The sequence below is a fragment of the Sylvia atricapilla genome, chromosome 28 (assembly GCF_009819655.1).
Source record: "Sylvia atricapilla isolate bSylAtr1 chromosome 28, bSylAtr1.pri, whole genome shotgun sequence".
NCBI classification, from domain to species: Eukaryota; Metazoa; Chordata; class Aves; order Passeriformes; family Sylviidae; genus Sylvia; species Sylvia atricapilla.
This window is the reverse complement of record NC_089167.1, coordinates 410,896-436,706: the sequence shown is the minus strand read 5'-3', so window position 1 is coordinate 436,706 and position 25,811 is coordinate 410,896. Positions and strand designations below refer to the sequence as shown.

Sequence of the window (25,811 nt, the reverse complement as noted above, 5' to 3'; positions counted from 1 at the left end):
AAGCGGAGAGAGGCCGAGATCCAGAGCAGAGGTGGAAAGAACTCGGGTCACAGTGCACCAGAGTCTTGTCACAGGGACACTGTGAGGGGCAGCACCGCCTTCAGTGTGTAACGTGTGACTGGGGTCAAATGCCTAAAGGGGTGCAGGTCTTGTGCAGAAATCTTGTGCAAAAAAACTTCCTCTTAGGGCAAAGGGAAAAAAAAAAAAAAAAAAGCAAAGACCACAGGAGCAACGTTTGTCATTAAAATGTGGAGGAGAAAACCAAGCACATTTGGTTTAGGTGCGAGCCAAGACAGCCCAGCTACAAACCCTGTGGAAACTGCAAAGGCTTTCCTCACACTGATTTAATTTTTCCATTACCTTAGTCTTATGTTACACTCACAAACCCATAAATACTTGAAATATGGTTCTGTAGTGATAAACAACAGCACCACTTGTGACTACACGATTTTTCACAATATGTCTGTCAGGGAAATATCACTGCTGGATCTTAAACAGGAAAACTGGAACACAAGGAGCAGCAAGCTGTGCATGTCACCTCTCCTGCCTGGGCACTACCTCCCCTGTTCCCAGGCCTTTTTCAAATAGATGAAGGGCTTGTAAAAACCTGAGAGGGCAACAGGAGCTGCCCAGCGTGGCACTGAGCCCCGGGGGCAGAAGGCAAACAATGGGGAGGTGTCCTGCTTTTCCTCTGGCATTCCAACACACTCACTCAGTGCCGAGGGGCAGAGAGCCCTGCCTGCTCCCCTTGCACCCACTCCCTATGTAGGTCACTGCAGAACGGGACATTTGGTGCTGAGAGATGAAAGGGCAGCACCAAAACCACCGCAGGAATGAAGGCACAGCTTATTAAGCTGGAATCTCCCAACATGAGAAGGTTCTGACAGGTCCTGGAGAGGTGTCTTCTGCTCAGAGACTGCTCTGCAGAGACGGCTTCACCACCTTTTGTAAATGAGCCAACCACAGTTTTCCCCTCCTGACTGCTGCAGGAGCAGGGAAGAGTCCACATGTGTCCATTCTTACCAGCCACCAGGGGAATAAGGCTAATTTTCAAGCTAGCTGATTAAATAAAATTAAGACTTCTTGTGCTAGCAAATCACAGCAAAGCTCTTGATTCAATGCTCCATTTGAGGCATTTCTGCCCTAAAAGAAACAGGGTAATAATGGGCATCACTCAAAACCTGTCTGCACATAATGAAAAATCTCCCACCAGCTTCAACAAACTGACCTGCCCCAGGTCATTCACCAGAACAGGAGCAAGATGAGGAACACAACAGTTCAGAGCCTGCTCCCCACCCAAACCAGGACTGGAAATACAACAGGAAAGGGATTTGGCAGAGCCCTGAGACACCTCAGAGAGCAGAGCAAACAGCTGCCCCAGCACTGCTCAGGTCATGGATTATTAGTGGAGCTTATTAGTCAAAGGAACTCCTGATGGCACTTCCAAGGAAACAAGGAGAGGGGAATTAACTGGTAGCTCACAACAAGCCAGCATAAAGTGACCCTTAGCCTGGACTCCAGCAGTTGTGTACCTCTGAAATAATGGAATCATGGAATGGTTTGGGGTGGAAGGGGTCTTAAAGGTCACCTAGCTCCACTCTGTGCCACGGGCAGTGACACCACTCACCCCCCATCCAGCCCAGCCCTGAACACCTCCAGGGCTGTCACCACACTGCCTGCTTTGCACACCTGCAGCCAGGTACAGCACAAACTCTCCTGCCTGGTGCCCAGGATTACTCCTAGCACACAGCCAGAGTTAGGGACCCCTCTCTGAGCCCCCAAAGCCAGGGAAGAGCAGATGGGATTGCCCAGAAATGGGAGCACAGCTTCCTCCCACAGCCGTGCAGAGCACTTTGGGCCCCTGGCACAGCTCCCTGCCCCTCCCTGTGGCCTGTTCCTCTGCATTTGGACATATTTTCCATCAAGCAAAGAGCATTTATTTTAGGTGTACGTTCAGATGATTAGTAAAGTGGATGATTGATTTATTTTTAGATATGGTGCTTTCAAAAGTCTCCTTTGAAAAGCCTCCTTCCCACTATATTTATTAAAGTTAACCCAATGCTAGGAACAACCAGGAAGCTGTTTGTGCCTTCCTCTGAGCATCAGGCAAAAGTCTTCCAAACAAACAACAACAACATGAAGTAGTTCTGGTGCCCATCCTGGTGTGTTAAGTACAAATGATGTTTCAGAGAGTTTCTCACATACCTTTTATGGCAACATGACAGGATGGAGAGAAGCTGCATTAAGCAGCTACTTAGATCTCCTGATCTGCTTTCTAACTCATCCATTACTCACCTCCTTTCTGTGGACCCAGTGCACAACTCTGAAGTCCAGCAGTCTGCTGGAATGAGAAATCCAAACAACTGCACATCTCTGGGGTAACAAGGTCACCACTGTGACTCAGTCATAACTGAATTATTACTAATCAGGCCCCAGAATCATGGAATTTCTTGGGTTGGAAAAGGCCTCTAAGGTCATCAAGTCTCAACACTTCTCCAGATCTACCAAGGCCACATCCAGATGTATGTTAAACCCACCAGGAGTGGGAACCCCCCCACTGCCCTGGACAGCTGTGCCAGGGCTGGATAACCCTTGGGGTGAAGAAATTTTCCTAACGCCCAACCCAAACCTCCCCTGGCACCCATAATCTGGGCTCTGCGGGTCTGAAAAGCCAGCTGAAGTGTCCCCAGCACACAGGAGCTGGCAGAGGCCAGAGCCTGCAGCCCTTTCCCCAGGGTCTCACCCCCTGCTCCTGCGGCGCCGCGCTGGGCTGGGCCTGGGGCTGTGTTGGTGCCAGGGGCTGCTGCTTCTGCTGAGCTGCTGCTGCTGCTGCTGCTGCAGTCTTCTGCTGCATAGTTGCCTGCTGGGCCATCAGCTGCTGCTGCTGCTGCTGCTGCTGGTAGTAGTTCTGCATCAGCTGCTGCTGCACAGGTGCTCCTTGCTGCATCACTGGGAACTGGAAACAACCGCTGGTTGAGAGGTTTGAGGTGTGCTGGACCTGGACCAAATCTTGCTAGAGGACTGGGGATGCACTGGAAAATGCCTAAAGGCTGCACCCATTCCCCCCAAAAGAACTGGAAACTTGCCATGAACACAAAGCTACAGCACTACAGACACAGATGTGATGAACCCTGTGCACACACCCACCTGCTGTGCCTGCATCATCTGCTGCTGCTGCTGCTGGAAGTAGGCAGCCTGCTGCTGTTGTTGCTGCTGCTGCTGCTGCTGCAGGAGCTGCTGCTTCAGGAAAAGCTGCTGCTGATGCTGAGGGGTGGCCTGCGGCTGTGTCGAGGGGACCTGGGGCTGTGCCTGGGGTGCTGCTGCTGGCTTGGCCTGGGGCTGGGCTGGAGGCTGCTGGGGGGCTGCTTTTGGCTGGGGTGTGCTGGCAGGGAGGGAGGGCTGGCCAGCTGGGCCTGCAACTGGGACAGAACACAAAGCCACCGTCAGGTCACCGCCCTGGGGCACACAGGGGTGCAGGGACCACCCAGACACACGGCTCACCCTGTGGCTGAATGGCTGCCTGGGCTGTGGCCCTCTTTCTGGGCGTCAGGGCTGGCTGGATCGGCAGAATTCCGGGGTTGGGCTGGGCCTGTCCTGCTTTAGGCCTCTGGCGGGGTGCTATGGACGTTTCTGTCGTAGGGATGGGGTCTGTGAGCCTGGAAAGGAAGGAGGAGAAGGAAGGGCAGTGAGCACAGGCTGTGAATTGGGCAGCTGGTGCACAGAACACACAGCAGGGTTAAACACTCACACACACTTCAGCTGGGTGTGACTGACAAAGGTGAAACGCTCATGGGCACCCAGACAGACCAAGCACAGTAAAACCTCCTGCATGCATCCACAACAATTAACCCAACACTATCATTCTGATGTCTCTTGCCAATTGTGGCATCTCCTGGTGGACAGCTGGGACTTGTCAAAACCACTCAACTTATATCCAGCTATTTCCTACAACATATTGCTTGAAACCACTCAGACTTCTGAATGAGCACAAGAAGGACACAAATCAGCTCATGAGCAGCTGGTACCTTTGGGCAGAGTTGTCTAAACTGCCATCTTTAGATGTACTTTAACTTGGGCACATCCACCCCAGAATCAGGTCACTGAACCCTTCTGATCTCTGCTCAGTGTTTACTGAGCTCCAAAAACAAACAGCAGGAGAGGAGCAGCCATCCCCCCAGCCTTCTGTGAACACTGTGGTTTGTAGAGACCACAATATTCTTAATAACTAATGAACCTGCCATCAGATTGTTTCTGATAGCTGACACACCTGATAATGGGAGAATAACTGTGCTCAGCCACCATTTGGCAACTGAAGTCCCCAAGGAAGCAGCTAAATACATCTTTGTGAATAAACAGCAGAGACAACAGGCAACAAAAGAAGGAGTAAAAAGCAGGTGGGGTTACCTGGCCTTTGGTTGACTCTTCTTTGCAGCAGCTTCACTTGCTTTAACTGGGTCTGGGAGTTTAGCGGGGATTGGAGAGTTCTGCAGATCCCAAAAACACCCAATTTGGTATTTTGAGGGCAGAAAACAGTCAGAAATAATGTGCAAAAAATCACAATAAAACAGTGAGATCTGGGGATTCCAAAAGCAGTTACTCCTCATGCTGAACACATAACAGACACTACAATGTTCATGTCATGGGGAAACAGGAGTTTGGGACAGTCTTTACAAAGGAAGAAAAGAGGACTCAGCTTTTTGACCACTGAACATAGACTACAAACATAAATTTCCACAGCACAACCTAGGCATTTTTAAAAGACAACCAGGAGACAGCAGTGACAAAATTTATTAATGATGCTATAAAAACACAGGCATAATAGAACCCAAACTATCCCTTATTCATAAAGACCATAAATAAGCACATGAACACTGGGGAAAACACCCAGATTTTCTATTTATGTAGGAACAACGAAATAAAATGTCTGTCACAGGTGTCCATAACAACATAAGAAAATAATTGTCAACTCCATTTTTCAGCTGATGTCTCTAAAGACACACTAAGAAGGGGCAGATGGTTGTGTAAGATCTGATGTAGTTCAAATGCCAAGTCTCAGCCAACAGACCCAAAACTGCTGTGTTCAAACCAAAGTGCAGGCCAAATTACACATGCTATGATGAGTGTGCCTGGAAATCTAATTGTTTTCCCAAGCATGGCCTAATTTTCCATGTTCACATACACAAGATCTCTTGGTTGGCCCTCACACTGGTGACTGGGTGAGGAGGTAAATCAGGGACAAACAGAAATAAGTGACATGAGAAACCCTGATTTCTGACCCCAAAAATCCAAACCAAACTGCGCTGTCACAAACAAACAAACCCCACAGAATTACAGAACAGAGACAAATGCTCAGTATTCAGCCCCCAGCCCCTCCCAGAGCCCCCCTGAGGCCCTCCTCTGCTCACCTGGACATTCTGCACCGGGCACTCCTTCTTGGCCAGTTTGAACGCAAAGTAGGAGACCTGATAAATGTCAGGTCTCTTATCAGGGTCTGGCTCAAGCATGTACCCTTGAAGAGACAGAGATGCTGAGATCAGAGCAACAGGACACACAGATGCAAGGCAGCCAGCTGTGGCAGCACATCAGACTGGATACAACAAGGGACTTTTCTGCGCCAGGGGTGGGCAGGCACAGGGTGCCCAGAGGAGCTGTGGCTGCCCCTGGATCCCTGGCAGTGTCCAAGGCCAGGTTGGAGCAGCCTGGGATGGTGGAAGGTGCCCCTGCCCACGGCAGGGGTGGCACTGGACAGGCTCTAAAGTCCCTCCAACCCAACCAACTCCACATTTGGCACAACCAGGTGCCAACAGGGTCTCCTGTCTCCTCTGAAGCAGTGGTCAGTGCAGGCTCAGCTGGGCTCAGCTGGAAACAGGGCAGGACAGTCAGGATGGACCAGGACAGATCTTCCAACAGAGCTGGGAGCTGCAGCTGCCACCAAAGCCGCTGGGGCAAGGAGGGGAAATGCTGCCTGGCCAGGAAACAGCACTGGGAGGGACTGGGCACTTCCCAGTGAACCCACAGGAAAAGGGATTGATCCAGCCCCAGTGTGCCACAAGGATGGGGAGACAGGGCAGCCACAGGCACCACTGCAGATACTTCCACATCAGCAAAGAAAATACCAGCCTGCTCTGCAAACACATCCAACTCTGTGTGAGTCAAGACTGTGGCTAGGGAAAGGAAAAAAATCAAAAGCTGTGCTGGAAACAAGAGAGCTGCCCCAGCTTTGCCAAGAGTGGTGCATTGTACACTTAATTACACATTCACTCCAGTCACAGGGATATTTATAAATCATTTCAGTTCTGTTTCCCAGTTCACAGAAGATGAATTCTTATCACTAGCCTAAGTCACTGTAGTCTTTTCAGTTCCTTATCCAAACAGATTTATTACTGCAGAAATACGTTTCTGCATAAATAGGCTTATTGTGCAAGTTTCTGTAGGACTCAAACCAAATGGTTGTCTGTGTTCCTGCCTTTGCACAGAGCTCACTCCAGCCTGGCCAAACAGAAATCTCTTTGTCGTGACTGTCTCCCCAAGAGTGAGCTCCTAAACTAGTAGAAGATCACTTTAACCACTTCTGTGTGCAAGCCAGCCTCTGAAAAGGGGAGAAGAACTGCCAGAGCCAAGCCCCTGTGCTGTTTTCAGACCCGTGGCCCTCCAGACACTCACGGATGAGGCAGTGCATGTCCTGGGAGTGCCGGGAGTTGTCTGGAATGGTGAAGTTGCCATCACAAATGGCCACCTGGCTCTCCCCAAAGGGCAAGGTGAAGTAGCACAGCTTGTACAGCAAACAGCCCAGGGCCTGCAGGGAGAGAACAGGACAAGGAGTCACCAAACTGAGCCCAGCAGGGCACAGCACAGCTCTGAGGGCACGGCAGGGAGCAGGGGGTCCTGCTGATGTCAGGCCTGCACCCACAGCCTGTGAGGGGCCTGAGACAGACACAGCTGCAGGGGAAGATGAACACAGGCAGAGCACTCCCTCGTTAGATGATCTGGAGGATTGTTCATCACCACACTCCCCCCAGCTCTGCAGAGCGTGACCCTTGGTGTCATTGAACAGCAAAAGCCTTTCAGCCACACACTGGGAGGAAAGAGCAAAGTAACAGCACAAATAAATGGCAACCATCATCATTAATACATCCATTCTGACAAAGAGAAACCCAAACTCTTTCCGAGATTAAGTTCAAACAACCTTTCAGCTGCTATAAATAAATGCCAGGGAAGTACAGCTCATTCTGCAGGCTGCCAGGTCCCACCACCCTTCCCCCTTACTGCCACAATGCTTTTGGTAGCAAGAACCACCACCTACTGCAACAGAAAACCGTTTTTGCACAAAGAGCTAATGATGAAACACTCCTTCCATCTCAGAGGGAGGAGCAGGAAACGTTTCCTAATCCTAAGAAACTCATCATCAGCTCATCTCTTTTTTTCATAGGATTTCACAATGAAATTGCACTCTGGCTTAAAAAAAACCTTGGTAAGATTTAAGGGAAAGGAAGGTTTCCAGCAGGACAAGGACTGGAACAGGCCTGGAAACTGAGGCCCCAGTGTGCTCACCACCATACACTGCTCTGCACATGCTCTAAGTGTCACTGGAACAGAACTCTTGCCATGCCAGGAAGAGCAGAGCCTTTCAATCTCCCCCTTTCCACACTGCCAAAGGAAGAAGTGCAAATCCTGGCTGTCCTCTGGCTGCCTTTGAGGCCTGTCCTTTCCCAGTGTCACAGCTGTGACCTCCACTCCAGGCCAGTGACCCTGCAGAGTGCAGGGCTGATCCCACAGCCCCCTGGTTAAACCTGCTCCCACAGGAGCTGCTCCTTCCCCAGCAGCTGAGGAGCTCACTGAGGGGATTCCAGCAGATGTCACACCAGCAATTCCTCCTCTGTAGCTGCAGAACTCTTGAACATACATCAAAACTCTCTCTTTCTGCTTCTACCATGTTACTTCCTAGCTCAGGGCTCCAAAAAACACGGTCCCAGTTAGCATTTTAAACACTTTTAAGCACATGTGCTGAATTGCCATTGCAAACTACACTCCAAAAAGCAGAGACTCTTTCTCACCTCTGTCCCACCCAAAGGAGCCTTCCCCACCTGACAAGGTTAGCCAAGAATGGACTCCACCACACCTGGATTTTGCTCTCACCCTGAGGAAGGAGCATGGCAGGATTGCCCTGGTCATCAGAAACAGTGCAGCAGTTTGGCCTTTGGCCAGTTTGACAACTCAGCCCTGTGTGACAGAGATCAGCACACTGCTGCTGTGGGGGGCATCTTCTCAGGTTTCTGCTCAATTCTGACCAGAACTTGGATTCTACACAGTAACAACAATGAGCCACAATACTGTGAATTTCCTGGTTTAACTCTTCAGATATGAAACCACGTTTGTCCTATTCAACCCTGGAGTCCCACCCATCTCTAAATTCAAACCACACAGAGGAGTACACACATCTGCTCCACCAGCCTCCCTGCTCAGCAGGAGCTCATCACACACATCATCAGAGGAATTCTTCATTCAGAGACTGTCCAGGTTCTCAGAAAACAAGGGCAGCCCCGTTTCCCTGCCCTGGCAATGAAAGCAGCCTGGCTGGAGGATGCCCAGTGATTTTTATTTGATTTCCATACATACCCAAATGTCTGCTTTTGTCGTGATGAGTTTGCCGCTGTACAGGTTCACCATCTCTGGTGCTCTGTAGGATAACGTTGTGTACCTGCAAGGGAGGGGGGATCAGGGAGTTCAGAAGGGGTATATCACATCTGTCATACCCAAATAATCCAAAATTCACTCTTTCCCTATTCATTTTAACGAAAGGGATGCTAAAGATATCTATTGGAAAATTCTTCTAACAGCATCAGCTGCTACACAGCTCAAACAATAAAACACCCCTCAAACTGCCCTGGGAGCTAAAATAGTAACCACAGTCCTTTCTAAAGCACAGAATTCACCACAAAACTGTGCAGTCATTTTAAGAGCAGAAGCATTCAAGGACTCAAAGCATTAACAAGGTCAGTAATCAAATGTCCTCTGCAATGCCCTCACTGCAAGGCTGTGGCCAGCTGTATGACAGAGACTGTAACTGGATATGCAGCTCCTAAAAAGTAGATTTCCACACCAGGAGTCCTGCTCAGAGTCAGTGTAGCAAGGGAAGGGTCAGTGACATTTCCCATGGAGAGCTGGGATCAGCCCCAGGCAGTGCCCAGATCCGTGGGGAGGGGAGCTCAGGGAGGATGGGATTGTGCCATCCCTGTCTGGAGACCAGAGGAGCCAAGACAGATGAAGGACAGGGACAGCCTGACCCTGCACAGGACAGAACAGGTCAGTGCCTCGCCGAGGTGGGGCTGCTTCTCTGCATTCATCTCAGTCTTCCAGGTCCAAAGCAATTACATCAAGCTCAATTTATTGTTTCACCTTCCCCGGGGCACTCATCCACCTGCAGCAGACACTGCCATGCAGCACAGCCAATCTGCTGCAACAGGCTAAGCAAGATCCAGCCCAGCACAAGAAAAAAATGACCCTTCAAACACAAACTCCAGCTGAGCTGAAAAGGCAAAGCACACTTACTTCTTGATCTCCTCCTCGACTGCATTCACCCCTTCTGTCTGAGGGTTCTGGAATTTGTTAGTAGCACTTCCAAAGTCACACAGGACATAGTGGCCACGGTCATGCAGCAGGATGTTTTCAACCTGGAGCAGCACAGACAGACACAGAATTACTCAGACAAAAAAATATTCAGGCTTTGGGTATTTTTCAGATGAGTTAAGGTTTTAAGTGCCTGAAGACATATCAGACACATCTGACACTAAAGCCTAATGTGACAGCAAAGAAAACAGACATCAAAACTCTGTCACATCTCCTAAAACAGAAGTCAAATCATGGAAGCACAGTTGTAAGATTGCCTTCCCTCCCTTCTCCTCCTGCAAGCACATTCCTGAGCTACTGTGGCCCTGGTCTGGCACCTGAATCAGGGACAGGGAATCCAAGCTGTCCCAGCTTCACAAAGGGCTGTAACTCCTCACTGTCCACAGGGCAGAGGGGAGGCAAACAAATAACACACCCACTTCCATATTTATGAAATTAAACACATCCCCAGGTCTTTGCCTGCATTTTACCTGTCCCTGAGGGTCTTGTTCAAAACAAACCTCATGCTCACATTTATTTGTTTGTTCTCAGAGTCTGCTGGGTGCCTCACAGTCCCTAAACAGGGGCTGTAGCAGCAGAGGCTCCCCCAGACTGCTGAAAAGAGCCCTTTCTTTCAAGTATGATTTGGTACCTTGAATCAGACAACAGAAACAAATGTTGAAACAAATAAAATCAGCAGAAACCTTCCCCTCAATAATCAGAACCGTGCATTAACAAAACTCTACCTTGCTTTCACCTGAGAAAATTGCCTGTTTCAACACAGACTTAAAACGTGTGAAACCCCGCGTTCCATTCTTTGCTTTGGCAGAACACCCCTGTGCTCCAAGTCCTCATCTGTGCAGCAGCATTAGCAGCATGTTCTCTCAAGGGAACACACAATTTTTCATGTCTTTATCTTCAATCAGTGTCAAATTCTCAGATACAACAACGAGATAAAACATACTGCTCACAGTTCAAAATATAAAAAATCACCACATAAGCATTTGCTAACAAAACCCTTTGGAAGTAGAGCTCCCCATCAGAGAGGATCTTTACAAGAAGGAAAGGAAAAGAAGGAGTCAGCATTTTAAGCATCAGAAAATGCAGCCAAATGAGAGCAGCTGAGGGGGAGAACGCTGGCTTGAAACCAAGGGTTAAACACACCCCTTCCCCCTCTGCCATCCATCTGCTTTGAATAAAGCACTGCACACAGATGTTCTCCCCAGCACACCAACACTGGCCGCGTTATTCCCTGCAAATACTCCTCCAGCATTTCCCCAAGAGCCCTCCCACTTTATCTGGCTGGTTTTTTCTGAGGTGATTTTTCACTCAGACACCCTGTGAGGTTTGTTAAACATCAGCACAGGACATCCAGCTGGCCCTACTGGCCCAGCTCTGCTCCCAGCTAAGCACACAGGGTTTTACAACACAGTTTCATGGTCAGAGCTCCCAGAGGCCACTTTGGAAAGCTCCTATGGATTTCTGCCCCAAGGCCAACGCTTCTGGAGTGCCCCTTTTCATCTGGGTCCAGGAAACTACGTCACAGCACACTTGTGAGCTACCTTAAATCAGCAGTGTTTCAGGTCACTGTGAGTAATTCTGGCACACGTGCAAGACAGAATTATTCACAAACACTTGTTTTTCAGTAAATCTACAGACAGCAAACATACGGCAAGTGGCACTGAGAAGCTCATTACTTTTTTTATCTTCCAGCAGAGAGGTGTGTTTGTGCCCACTTTCCCTCGTTACCAGCAGGAGAAGCACAGCAGCGGGGCGTGGGCAGCCTGCAGACACAAGGAGGATGTACCCTCCCTGCTGGCAGCCCCGGAGCCACAGCCCACCTTCAGATCCCTGTGGATGATGGGGGTCTTGCACTGGTGCAGCCTGGCCACGGCCTCGCAGGTGTCGCAGAAGATCTGCAGGACCTCGCTCTCGGTGAAGCCGCTCTGCAGCCGCTGGTTCATCAGGTTCACCACCTGCCCCCCTGGCAGGGCACAACCACAGCAGGGACACTGTCAGCTCTGGCTGTCCCAAACCACCTCTCCTCCCCACATCACACAACATCATGGGGCACACAGCGAGCCCTGGCCACCCCAAACCCATTCCCCCACATCCCTGCTCCTGGGCTGCTCCTCACACTGGGGCTCCACAGTCAGCACGGGAGGAGCCCAAACTAACAGACCTTCCCTGGAGGCTTTCTGCAATCTGCTCACTCAGCTTGATTCATTCCCTACATCCCAGGGGTTTGCAGAACCTGTGGGCAGGTCTTACAGCTCACCTGGGCTCCGAGCAAACCTTCACACCAACTCCCACAGCTCACACTTTGCCCTGGCTGTGTCAGCACTCAAGCAATTCTAACCAATTTTTATTTTCTTCCAAATAGGACTTCTTTTGTCTGACTAGAGGAATAAAAGGCTGAATTTGGGGCACCCACAGTCCACAGATTAGTCTGCCACATGTAAGCAAGAAGAGGGAGAAAGGGAGACACTCAGAAAATCCACATGTTAAAAGGGTCTTGGCTGAAGTCGTCCACTGGCAAAGAAACTAAAAATCCATCTGTACCAAGGGAAACTCTGGACAAACAAAAGCAAGTTTTCATGAACGAGTCCCTGAATTTGTCTCAGCTTTGGGGTTTTGTTGCTGTCAAGGCCTTTCCAAAACAATCCAGAGGTTTTCTTTCTCCTCTAAACACCCTGGACAGACAGAGAAAAAGCTCCTTTCTGAAGCTCTGGCTCAGCAGCACAGTGTCATTCCACATCACAAGTGCTGGAAAACTTTCGTGATAGGAAAGAAAAGCTCAGTTTAATGAATACTACAGCTGTGAATATTTTACACTCAAAAATGAATGCAGCTCTGCACACAAAGACGCTGATTTGGTTTGGAAACTGTCAGCCACAAAAGGAAAGTAACAAGGGAAAATCAGCGTGTAACAACCACTGCAGAGGGAAGGCTGCAGACAGTGGTCAGCATGTGCTCAGCACAGCATCTGGCAAGAGCCATGTGAGAAATGCCATCCTGCAGCTCTCCTCCTTTCAATGGAAGGAAACTCCTTAGAAAGACAGGCTTTACTTCAGCAGCCCAGAATTTGGGTACTGCAGCTGTGAGGGTGCATCTGAACAATCAGTCTGGACCTCCCTCGACAGTGGCCCTGCACATGGGGCTGAGCAGGGATCTGCCAGAGCTGCCAGCCTCATGCTTACAACAGCTCTGGTCATGTTTGGGTAAAGAGAGCTTATGGAGTGATTCCTCCAGCAAAACTGCACCCAAAGTTCCTTCTCTCACCAGCAAACAACCCAGTGCAAGGCAGAGCAGTGAACAACTCCAGCAAAGCAAAGCAGCAAAGAGGCAGAACAGAACCCTGCACTGGACATGTTCACACACATCTACATGTCTTTGCTACAATGCTTTTGAGACCAAAGCCAGACAGGCCCAAAAATACCCATTTCCAGTGGCTGTCACCATCCAAACCAGCCACAGGCTCCTGAAGTCACCTGGCCAAAACATTAGTTTTGCTGAACACTCTTTCAAGAAGCATTTGAGCCCAGCACATGCATCATGTTCCAAACACCACATTCCAGCACGAAGATCAAAGCTTTGGGACAGCTGGAAGAGCCTGGACAGCCAAGCAAAAAGGTCAGAGGTAAGAAGAATGCTTTTTGGCTTCCCATTATCCATTTCATGCTTCTTCCAGAACAATCCTAAGCCACGCTGATGTGGAACAAAGCTTGCAGTGAGACTAAAGTGAAGAAAAAATTACATTCCTGGCAGCTTTAAGAGGAGCCACTTCTTGTGTGGACCACTCTAAAGACAACAGCAAGATACATTTAAGGGTTCTCCTTCACCTGGGCAGCAGCAGAGATGGCACCAATCCCATCAGCACAGTCAACACAGCCTCACGGGACATCCACTTCCCCACCCCTGGCCCTGGCTTTGCTCAGCTCAGAACAGCTTCCTGGCAGCTCTTTCTTCAAAAGGAAGATGTTGTGCAAGTTCCCTGTAGGCACAGCAGGACAAACCCAGCCATGACCAACACTCACCCCGGCAGAAGTCCATGAGGATCAGCACTTCCCACACGTCCCCACTGCTGACAGAGTTGATGCTGGAGTCGATGTAGCCCACAATGTTCTTGTGGCCAGACAGATCTCTCTGCAAGACAGACAAATTCACACCATGGACCAGCCAAACTCACACCATGGACCAGCCAAACTCACACCATGGACCAGCCAAACTCACACCATGGACCAGCCCTGCAGAGTGAGCAGTGTTTTCATCTGGTTCCTCCACATTGCACAAGCTTCTGTCTCTTGGGATTAATGGTCACCCTGAGCTTGAGCAAACCTGAGGTCTGTCTCTACCTGTTTTCCTTCCAGGAGGATCTGAGACAAACAGCAGAGAAACAGCCAACCTGATGAATTAACTTGCTCAGATTTTGGCACGTTCCCTGAGGTGGCCCAGGCCAGGCCCAGGAGCTGCTCCTCTTCTACAGGAGGGGCAAACGGGGCAGAGGGTGGCAGTGGCCATGCAGGACTTGTTGGCCTCACTTGTCTCATCTCCTTCCAACACCTCTGCTGACAAAATACATCTCAACTCTTCACATACTCCAAAAAACCCACTAAAACAACAAAATAAATCTTAACCTTGCTTTTAGAGGTGTTTTATTTTAAGTAACTTGACAGATGAAAGCACAAGTTCTCATATTGATGACTTAGCACAGAATCACAGACTGGTTTGGGTTGGAAGGGACCTTAAAGATCATCAAGTTCCAAGCCCGTGCTATGGAGACACATGCTACATCACAGGGAAAACTCGTTTCTTTGGGACTGCCAGCTTCACACACACTCCCAGCTGTGACAGCCAGCCCAGTCTGGTGCTCAGCTTCACCAGTAAAACAAATCCAGGTTCTGCTGGGCACATTCTGCTCTAACACTGCAGGGCTGCAAAAACTGCAGTTAAGGGTAAAATAATTCCTTATTGCACAAAAGCTGGAAAAGAAGTAAAGGTTTCCTTTCAGAGATGCACTGGTTCTCCAGGACACAAGTGCCTGGGATAAAATCCAGCTCAGGAGCCCTGCTGCACCTCCTCACCCTTGCTTTCCATGAGCCACCATTCCAAAGGCACCCAAGACACGGAGACAAGATAAAGCAGCAGCAAGTGAAACCCAAGTAAACAAGATTAGTGAGCACAGCTAAACCTCTGATGGGAGATCTAATCTCTCCTTTTGCCACGTAGCCACAGGGAAACCAAGCCCAAAGCTTCCCTGCACTACCACAAACTGCAGCAATTCACTTAAAGGTATTAACCTAATTAAAAACTACTTCAGAAATCACACACAGAATTGCTCCAGCTAGGAGTTTCTGACATGAAGATCATCTACCCCAAACCTGTACCTGGTGTGGTAAATTCACAAAATGAGGATTTTGTATTTTCTTCCCCACCTGGCAGCTGCTCTAAACGCTCATCAATATCTTTGAATACAACTTCAAAAGTGGCATTTCCCATGTTCACCATGCTGCAAACAAGATTAGGCAAATCTATCTGGATCATCTCCATTTTGTCTTTGTTTAGAGAAACTAAGTTTAAAACAGCTATTAAAAATAGTTATCCCATCATATAAATCCTTGTGTCCAACAATCTAGAGAAATATCCCAGAGCTTATTACAAATACTTTACATTTCAAAAGCCCTGGCAGCAACTTCCCCACAGATACTGTTTTAATCTACCAACCTCAGCAATGTAGAGATAACCTTCATCCCAACCCAAAAGATTAGAAGATGCTGTCATACAGATTTATCTCAGGATGGAGGTCTGCCATTCCTGCACTGATTTCAGCTCAGAGATACCAGAATCATCAGCCTTTTCTCATCGAGTTTAAAAGGCTGAAGACTTGAGATCTCAAGTGAAGATTGTGAGACACTGAATTCCAACACCTCCAGCCACACTCACATCTTCAGCCCTTCCTTTTCCCATGAAGACATGCAGTCCTCTCCTCATTTTCCAGGACTCCCTGGGTTTTTTCAGTACCAGGCTTTCCTTGTCCACTGGCTGGGAAATAGCTCAGTACTAGATTTTCACACAGCCCCAGAGGTCAGGTCTTTTCCACACAAAAGCCATTTTTGCTAGGAAAATGCACAATTTGTGACCTGATGCCACAGAGTTCACAAGCAGAAGGTGACCAGGCTCCCACAGCCAGCATTCCAGTCTGGGGGCCCAGCACAGAGCACAGACTCACCATGATCTGGATCTCCCTCTTGCAGACCTGCAGGTCATACTCGTTATTGACATACATCCTCTTCAGGGCACACTTCACCCCATTGCTGGTCCTCACCAGGAACACGATTGCAAAGCCACCTATGGGAGACACAAAATCACCTGTTCATTAGCAAGAAACCTCCTGGCCTTTGCCCCCAGTCCTGTCCCTGCCAGGGGAGGGCAGCAGGAAGAGGGAGGGCACTGAGCAGCTCCCACCACTCCACACTGGGAATGCTCCTTCCCATGCCCATCTCCAGAGCTTCCAGCTCTGCCTGGACAGTTGTCTCTAGGATCTGAAAGGGATACAAGAGGATAATCTTCAGTTAATGCAAACAAAGTTAACAGTTAACATTTCCATAAAAACAAGCAATTACACAGGCTCCTGGTCCTGCCAGACAGTCCCTCCTGGCTCCATTAATTCCCGTTATGAAGAAGGAAGCTGAAAGACAGCACCACTGCCTGGGATGGAAATCAGAGCTACAGATCACCCACTGAACCACCAAAGGCCTAAACTTAAAAGGCTCTGCAACTTTGAAGCATCTAAGTTACATTACAAAGCTGACTTGTGCAAAAGCAGGAGAAACATCTCCCACATGCTGTTTGATGTTAATGCTTTTAAACCAGGACAGAGGAACAAGAGAAAACCCCACTATTTATTCTGTGGTCATTACTATTAGTAAAGTCAGGACTCCCAGGATAAACTGACTTGTTTCAGATGAAAGCCTTTCATCTCTGTCAGCTCTCCATCAAAACACAGGTTTACATTTGTAGTCCTAACAGAAATAGAAAGCTGATGGAGGGGTAGAGGCATCAAAAGTTTCACACCAGGCTCCAGAGATGGGGATGAATTTGGTCAGAGTGGCACAAATCCAAGCAGCCAGAAGTGGTGCACACCAGTGAAAAGGGAGGCACAGTGACACTGCTGATGCCACAGCCCAGCAGCAGCACTTCTGCTCTCCCAGCACCTCACACTGCACACACATTTCTTTCCTGTGCAAGGACTCCCAAAGGCCCAGCTTACACGTGAGTTATGGCAGCTCCTCTGCCACAGGAGTTACACAGGTAACACACCTGCCAGCACAGGAACTGCCCAGCAGGAATCTCTCCTGGCAGGCAAACCCCTCAGTTTCACACAGCACGGGAACCAGAGCACTGTTTCCAAGGAAGCCCCACTGACTTTTAGAAGTGGCCCCAGAGATGCAACAGAAAGAAGAAACAAAACGAAAAAATCACTACTCCACCCTTCCTCTGCAAGAAAAAAAACCCAAAAAACTACAAAAAAAAATAAGCATCAAGACTTCAATTAAAGGTCTTGAAAACTATACCCAGGCTGCAAAATGGACACTCGGATCCAGAAAACTGGGACGTGGCCCTGGGATGCAGCACATCACAGCTGCTGGAACCCCCTGGCAGCTCCGAGGGGCCTCTGTGCACAGTGCTCGATTCAGACCCAAAAATAACTCTGACTCGCCCTGAAGCTGCTTCAAGTTGAGGATCTCAGATTACAAGTCATTTTTAAGAGCTTCTGAACCCACAGCAGTGGCCTTATTGTTCTCCCCAGCCACATTTGTCTCATTTTGGGAGAACGAATCTGCACATCCCGCTGTGAATCTTTAGCCAAAGGGTGACTGTGGACAAGAGTAACACTGCACTGATTTTCCTTCCCCCTCTTAACATCCACAATGGAGCCAGGAAGAAATAAGGGACCAGAACCAACAAAACTTTCCCAACAGCCTATATTTTTCAGAATCATTGAAGTTTGGAATCCTTTTTTTAAAAATTTCTGTGCAATACTTCCACGGATCTCAGAAAAATACCAGGGGGAAAAGAACAAACCAACCACAAAAAACCCCGAAACAACCACAACACCCAACAAAACCCCAAAGAGCTGGTTTTTCAAAGTTTATTACAGTCTCAGCCATCCTCAAAACATTTTGGTAATCACAAGACCTTTGGGTTTCCCTGCCCCTAAAATGAGCAGTCACCACAAGAAGGCCCCTCTCCATCCCAGGGACTCAGTTCCCTTCTCCCAGCTCTGGCCAGGCCAGCAGGACACAGGATCCCTTTTCACAGTGCTGTGCTCAGCAGAAAGAAACACGGGCTGAGCAGCAAAAATAGATCAATTAGACTGCCTTTTTTTTTTTTTTTTTTTTTTTTTTCTTTTCAAAAACAGCTTTTCTAACCTCAAGAACCTCCTCCTCCTCCCAATCCTATGCTTCAGCTAAGTGGGACTGGAGCCTCTTCAGACCAACTGCTAATGCCTCATCCACAGGTCCCTTCCCTCTACCAGGATCCTGGGCTAATTAACGAAGTCACCTCCAGAGCACCCTCGTTAGAACATGCACATGGTGCACAAGCCAGCTGGCACAGAAAAATACAGCCTGTGCAAGGGAGAACACAGATAGAGCATCCCAGGAGCTCTGAGGAAAGAGATGTTTGTAATATTAAAAAAATAACAGTAGAAATTGAGCTAATGGGTTCTGATACAGGACTGAAACATCAACAGACTCGTGGCCTGGAGCATCTTCCAAATGCAGCCCTGAGACAAAAATACATCAGGTGAAGCCACATCCAAGGAAGAGGAACCTGCAGCATCTGCACTAACAGAGGTACAACTACACCTCGTGTCCCTCACCTTTGACTCCTGTAGCTTCAGCTGACAACTCCACACACAAAGATGTGCAAAACAGCTGAATTTATTTTGTCTGCAAATCAACCCAACGTGATTACTCCTTCCAGAGAAAATAAGGATTGGTTCCCTTGGGAAAAAACACAGCAATTTTTACAAAGTGATCTAGAGAAAGTGACTGTGCCATCAGAGAAGCAAAACTTCATGATCCACATCCATTTGAGAGCTGTGCTTTCTATGAAACTCCTACATCATCTGGTCCAGTGGCTCAGCCAAAGCAGACCACAGCATTCCTTCCCAGGCTCTGGCTGTACCCAGGAGTCAGTCCAGAAAGGCACAATACAATCACGAACTTCTAACTGCCCTCAGGTGGTCGCTTCACATTTAAATCAGGTGTGGAAAATACCACCCGAATTTGTGCTTATCTGCATTTATGACACCTTCCATTGCTAATTGGCTTCAGCACTCCAAGGCTGGCAGGAGGAGAATGGGACTGCAAACAGGGAAACAGCAGGAAGAGAAGGAGAGAAGCACAAAGGGTGCTCTCTCTCTCTCTCTCTGTGCAAAAGAGATGAGTCCAGGAACTTTGGCCCATCCTTCATCTCCCAAACACTCAAAATGTTTATTACTGACTGCTCAAGAACTGTGCAAAGATAAAGAAAGTGGCCACAAACTGTTGCACTGCAGAAAAGCTGCAGCATTTTAAGCCTAGGGGGCGGGTGCATACACCGGCAAACACACTCAAAGCACTGAAGCACCTGAAACCCTTTCACTGGCAATTGTGGCTGTGACATTCCCAGCAAAAAGCAGGTCAGAGGAGCACTGTCTGTAGAGAAAACACAGCTCAGGTGGGACAGCAGAGGGGCAGCAGCACCCACCAGATGGCCCAGAGTCCCTTGGCAGCAGCAGCCAGCCCACAGCAGCCCAGGGAGAGATGAAGTATCCAGCACCTGGGCTGCAGCCAGCACTGCTTATCCAGGGCCTCCTCATCTGTCCCGGAGCTCCCCTTCTCCCAGCAGGGATGGGGACACTCCCAGCAGGGATGGGGACACTCCCAGCAGGGATGGGGACACTCCCAGCAGGGATGGGACACTCCCAGCAGGGATGGGGACACTCCCAGCAGGGATGGGGACACTCCCAGCAGGGATGGGGACACTCCCAGCAGGGATGGGGACACCCCTAGAGGCTGCCGGGTGTCTCCCCTGGGCTGCAAGGTGAGGATGGCTGCAGCCCTGCCTGGTCACTGCCCACTCCACAGCCAGCCTCTGCCCAAACATGTCACCCCTCTGAACTCTGGTGTTCACAGCCAGCATCATGCTGAAAACCATACACTTACCTGATCTTTTATTGCTGACAGCTGGTTAACCCTTGCTCCTTGCCCACTGCACGTCTACACCACCATCTCCTCAGCCTCAAGGGCTTGCAGCTCCCAGAGCTCCAGACCACAACCAATTTCTCCCTCATCATTCCAGTCCAACCCCCAACCCGGCTAAATCTGGTAAAGCTGAAAGGAAACAGATCAAAGACTAATTTATGAGCAATTATGATGAAGCCCTGCCAGACACACACCACAGGACCATTAACTTCTATTCCACAAGACAACAGCCAGGCACTGATCATCCCAGGATCTGAGCAGCTCCCGGCAGCCAAGGTCAGCTCAGGAGCCTGTGCTACACGTGGCCAGGGAGGGTGGGTCACACACAGGCACAGCTTAGAGGCAAAGTATTCCAGGCACCAGGAACATCCCCATGTCTCTGCTGGTAAAGCCTCTTTTCCAGCACACGTGTGGAAAGCAAAAGGCACGAGATCAGTGCAGGCTTCAACTGCAACAGAATAAATTAATCCAGAGACTTGCAAGCGCCAGAAGGGACAAAAGCAAGAGCTAAGCCTGAGAGTCACCTCAGAGGACAGTTTTCCCCTACACATGTGCCTGTGATTTTAGCTTCTGAAGGAAATGCAACTCTCTTCCCACAGCAGCCAGCAAAAGCTAAAATACAATTCCCATTCTAAACCATGAGAAGTTATTTCTGTATTCATCCTTATGACACTGATATTGTTGAGCAGGCAGCACACAGCCAGCACTGGGATCACCATCAGCTTAGAGCCACTACAGGGGTTTCACTGGGGAAACTTTTTTTGTGTCTCTGGCACTTTGGGCCTGCCTCAACAGCATGGAAATATGGTTATCATGCTACACACTGCTGCCTGACTGTTGTTCTTGCTGCTGTATCCTAGGAGGTTTTAGGACAAGCTGAAAAAATACTGGGAAGTCCCAGTTATCTCCAGTCAATACAGACGCCAAAGCAATTTTCCATGCAGGTTTGTGTCAGGGCACTGGCCAGCTGCCAGCTCTGGTAGTGATGTTTTCAGCCCTTCTGTAATTTCAGCAGGATGCAGAACTTCTCACAGCCAGGCAAGCTCTTCTGGACTAGGTAAGAGCAGCTGCACAGAGCTGCACGTGATCCCTCTCAGCCCCTCCGAGGTAAGGAGATAGCTCCATGCTGAGTGTGACAGATTCACATGGATTGCAAGCCTGGAATCCTCTGGCAGCCAGCAAGCCCCAGGCAGGCAGCAAGGCCAACCTGCCACCAAGCCCAGCACTGCTGCTGCACAGGGTTTGCACCAGCTGATGTTAGCACAGAGACACGGGCTCCTTCCCTCAGCCCCTGGTGACGAGCCCTTCCAGAGCTGCTCTCCACTGGCCACAGAAACCAGCTGAGCCGTGCTCTGGACACCACCCCTCACCATCCACAGACCTCCTGGTCCTGCTGGGATGGCACCACCAGGGGCTGCCAGAGAAACCACCCTAAATGCCTTGTCCTGAGACCCTCCTTGCTAGCAGCTCCACACCTGTGCCATCACACAGCACCACCTCCTCTGCCCTGCTCCACATCCCCCTCGCAGGCCACCTGCAGCAACAGAGGGAAACAAGGCACATCCACAGGCAGGAGTGGTGCTGCCAGACACCCAGGAAAAGCCTGTTTTCATGGAATTCCAGTGAACCCTGAAGTGGAGACACCCACAGGGACCACCCTAGGCCCTGCACAGCACAGCCTGAGAATCCCACTACACTTTGTCCCTGCCAGGCCAAAATAAAGGAAGTTCAGCTGTAACCAGACAGTTTTTTAAGCCCCAACTCAACAGACCGGTTCACCCGAGTTAATCACAGCCCAGCAGCAGACTCTGCCCTGTGCACACACAGAAAAGCAGGCTGCATTTCACGGGATCTGCAGGACCAAAGGTGCTTCCACAAGCAGTCAGAGCTCCCAAACACACTGCACTTCTGTGCTGACCCAACAGCCTCTGCCAGGGACAGCAGCTACACTGACAGAACAGGAACAGCCTCATCCAAACACGGTCAGGCAGAACTCCTCCCAGAATCCTGCTCAGTGTTCCTCCCAGAGATGAGAGTGCTGCTTGTCCAGGAGCAAAGGAGACACACAGCTCTACAACCTACCAGCTGCACATCTGAGCTCTGCAACAGCAGCTACAAAAACATCCCCATGGATGTGTCTTCCCTCTGCAAACACTGTCAAGGTTTTCCTGCAATCACATCCTGCATTTTTTCTGAGGCTGTGTTGGGTTTGAGGAGGAATCACTTTTCTTTTAGTAAAGGCACAAATCATTTGCCTTGAAACTGTCAAATGACCAATTTCCACCTTCAAAAATAAATACAGAAAATTCTTTTTGTATTTTCTCCACCACCGTTCCACAAACAAATTACAACACCTGGAATTAACCACAGCTCCTGATAAACACTGTGGATGTCACTAAAAACTTTTATTCCTCAGGGGTGAAACTCTTTTCCAACAAACAAGACATGGTTTTCCATTTAATTGTTCCCATCTTTCTGTATTTTAGCTCCATCCCGTCCTCCTCAATGCTCTGCATGCAGACAGCCCACTGTGTTCAGCACTGCAGCTGAAGGGAAGCCAAGTGCTGCTCAAACGTCCCCAAAACTGACCTGGGAACATTCGGCCTCCAGGGACTGCCAGTGAGGCATTTTAAGCTCCAGCTGTACCAGCAGGCACTTAATTTTAAGTGCTCTGCTGAACCAGGCACAAAGCCACTCCATTTGCACAATTCCAATGCTTACTGATCCTTATCCATCAAGAATTATGTCATATTTTGTCTTATCTCACCAGCCAGAAGAACTTCTTTAGCACTTACCTTCCTAAGTACAAGGGCAGGCTCACTCAGGTTGTGTTTTTCTCCCCACAGTCAGGATGCTGTGACCCATTACAGGAAAACCACAGTGACTCCGTTGCAGGGGGTGTTTCCAGCTCACCATTCCCAAAGCTTTACTAAAACACAGCAATGTGGTTTCCCCCCAGTCACAGCCACAATCAGCTGTCACAGAGGCACTGCACATTACCCATCACTGGGCAGCATCACCTGGCAGCACCAGAACCATTTTCTCTCTGCTGCTGTCCTGAGGAAGCCATCCTGCACCTCTGGCTCCTCTAACCGGAGCAACACACAGTCATTCAAAAAAACAAACAAAACAAACAAACAAAAAACCACAAAACCTTTCCCCAAGTTGTGTATATACAATAATCACTCCTTTCAACCCAAACTATTCTGTGATGTGATCCTTGATCCTAAAGCACCAATGTTTTTGGGCATCTTTTCCAGAGACAGAGATGGCTCCAGCAAACCTCAGCTCCGGAGTCACTTAAAAAGTGGGGTCACCACAAAGAAAAAAGGCCAAGGAAAACAGTTTGGACCACAGTTAAACAATACAATAATCTGTAATTATTTCAGACAACAGCCAAGCTCAGCAGAGTTCTGCAAGCACATCAGGGAAAAGCTCTCCATGTGCCTGTGCTGCTCTCCTACAGCTCTCCAGGTCAGCTCTCAACAAAGCTGAAGGTTCCCCTAAGCCTGGCTCCCCACACTGCAAACCCAGGATGAAAATGGACAAGTGACTCATCTGTAGGACAGGCAGAAGAGGTCTCCTAGAATCCTGTCCTCTGAGAAGGCTGCTGAGACCTCTGAAAAACCTCCCTCAGCCTGCTGGGAAGTGCCACTGGGACCACACCACGAGTGTTGAGGAGACTCCCCAGCAGCTCCTCTAAAAGGCACCACACTGCCCCACAAATCCAGCACTGACGGGGAGGAGAGCCAAGGAAAACAGCCCCACTGATCCTGCCTCATGTCGTGATCTCCTGTGACCCTCCACACAAGTAAATATTGCCTGGCGTGTTTTAATGTGGGCTTTTGATTTCAATAATAGCTCCCCTTGATTTGCATTAGGATTACAGTGCTATTTTTGTGGCTATTAATCTGCACCAATGTATTCTTTCTGCTGCCTTTATTCCACTCTTCCATTGCCCAGCAGGAGGGTATTGCTGCACATACCTGCAGAAAACACACCATTTCAAATCCCATTTTCCCTGTTTTTATGCCACATTTGCATCGCTTCTGAGCTCTTTGTTTCCAGGACAGGATATTTCACCCTAAAATTAAGTTTTCTTTTCCAGTATTACTCCTTGTTATTACCAAATGTGCCCACAAACCAGAGGCAGCATTGTGAGGTGTTCTACTGTGATACACAACAAGGAGTTGGAATGAACAGGATCACTGCACATTGCTTTTTCTGCTTTATGAAGCATCTGGAACACCTTTAAAGGCACAGTGTGTCAGCATTAACACCTTTACAGAAAAATACAACTCCCTCATTTTGTTTTTAAAGTCGTTTGAGGCATAATTCAGAAGGCACAGTAATGAGGCAGACTTTGCATTAGGGCTGTAATATCAAAGACCATGAAAATACCAAAGAGAGTAGAGACAAGACTGGTATGATCCACACTGACAGGGTGTGCTCAGCCACGGCTCACACACAGACCCACAGGTGTAAGTGGTACCTGCACAACGCTCTGAAGGTGGCAGGTGGGACAGAGGTGACACCAGGACACGTGGGACACAGAGAACAGCAGCAGGCTCTGCTCCAGGAGGGCCTGAGCGTGGATCTCCTGGTCTTCCTACACCCAACCGTCTGTAAACAGTGCATGTGTTTGTGTACATGTGTGCTACAAACCAGAGTCCAGTTCTGAACAAGAACAAAACAAACCCTCATCCCCTGCCAACAGCTTCCCCAGCTGAGAGGAGCAGATAATAACACTAAATTAAACAGGGCCTCTCTCAGCCCAGATTTTCTACCTCAAAGGAAATAACAAGCTCTGCTTAGTTGTTTTTGTCAAGCCCCTTGACTTATCTAAAGCGTAACAGTGCCAAGTTTAAGGGACTGCTTCAACCTAAAGGCCTGGACCAGCATCTCCCACAGCAGGATTTGGAGAGAGCTTTTTCCAGGAGCTCTGCACACCAGAACACAAACCTCTGGTCCCTGCAGGGCAGGCAGAGGGCTCTGGGCAGTGCTGCTCTCATTCAGCCCAGGGCTCTGAACCACCAGCAGAGTCCTCACAGAGCACGGCAGGCCTGAAAGCCACAAAGCAAACAGCAGAAAACAATGCACCTCCCTCCATCACAGGCCCTAGGAAACTCCCCGTGCTCATCTCCAAGAGCAGAGATCCACCTCTCAGTGCCTGATCTCACCACACTCACCTGTACAGGGAGTCAAACACACTAAAACCAAACAAAAATCAGTGCACATTCCGGGTGCTCCGCTGAGCTTTCAGCTGTGGCTTTGTCTGTTCCTTTGGGCCATTTCCACTGCCCCTAAACAGCACTTTAAAAGGTTTCATCCTGAAGTGGAGATAGAACTCCTCTAGGAAACTTACCAAATCAGATCTTGGAATATCAACCATCAATTAAACAGTCTGAACGTTTAAGTTTTATCTTGAGGGCAAAAAAGAAAGGGCACATCACTAACTCCAGCTGAAAGAGCTTTATCTGTGAAGAGCAATGGCCACAGTAACTCAAATTTCAACCCTGCTCTGACCATTTTAAGTGTCTGTAGGAGGCAGTCAGAGCTCCAGAACTGCAGGGAAAGTAGAAAAGCACCTAGACAAAGCACAGAGGACATCTAGTATTTCATGGCAGGAAACCTGAAACGTGCACAGTATCAGGAGAATCAGCTGAATCCTGCATCTGCCCAGATGGAAAATTAGCTAAGGCAGCATTTTTGCAACAAGATCAGGAATTTAATAGTGAACATACTCTAAAGAAGATTGTAACAATTACAACTGTAAAAAGTCAAGAGAGCTCAGAGCTAAAGTGACCATACAGGAAATGCAGCTATTTTATGAGTACTTCTGGTGATACTGTAGTTGAAGAAACTACACAAGGGTCACAGATGCAGGTTGTGTGTCAAGCCAGCCAAGGACAGAATCCTCCTGGCATAAGACAATATTCTTGAAGAACATTC

The 25,811-nt window shown here is 49.0% G+C and overlaps 1 protein-coding gene across 1 annotated transcript in view; it reads right to left on the bottom strand.

Moving 5' to 3' along the window:
* Positions 1-25,811, bottom strand: part of AAK1 (AP2 associated kinase 1) — a 64,469-nt gene that overhangs the window by 27,231 nt on the left and 11,427 nt on the right. The window contains exons 2-12 of the mRNA XM_066337211.1: positions 15,836-15,954; positions 13,644-13,752; positions 11,448-11,590; positions 9,550-9,671; positions 8,617-8,698; positions 6,664-6,796; positions 5,406-5,509; positions 4,405-4,484; positions 3,502-3,656; positions 3,148-3,419; positions 2,744-2,956 (exon numbers count right to left, since the gene is read on the bottom strand). Coding sequence (XP_066193308.1) covers positions 2,744-2,956; positions 3,148-3,419; positions 3,502-3,656; positions 4,405-4,484; positions 5,406-5,509; positions 6,664-6,796; positions 8,617-8,698; positions 9,550-9,671; positions 11,448-11,590; positions 13,644-13,752; positions 15,836-15,954 — 1,532 coding nt within the window. The remainder of the gene's footprint in view (positions 1-2,743; positions 2,957-3,147; positions 3,420-3,501; positions 3,657-4,404; positions 4,485-5,405; positions 5,510-6,663; positions 6,797-8,616; positions 8,699-9,549; positions 9,672-11,447; positions 11,591-13,643; positions 13,753-15,835; positions 15,955-25,811) is intronic.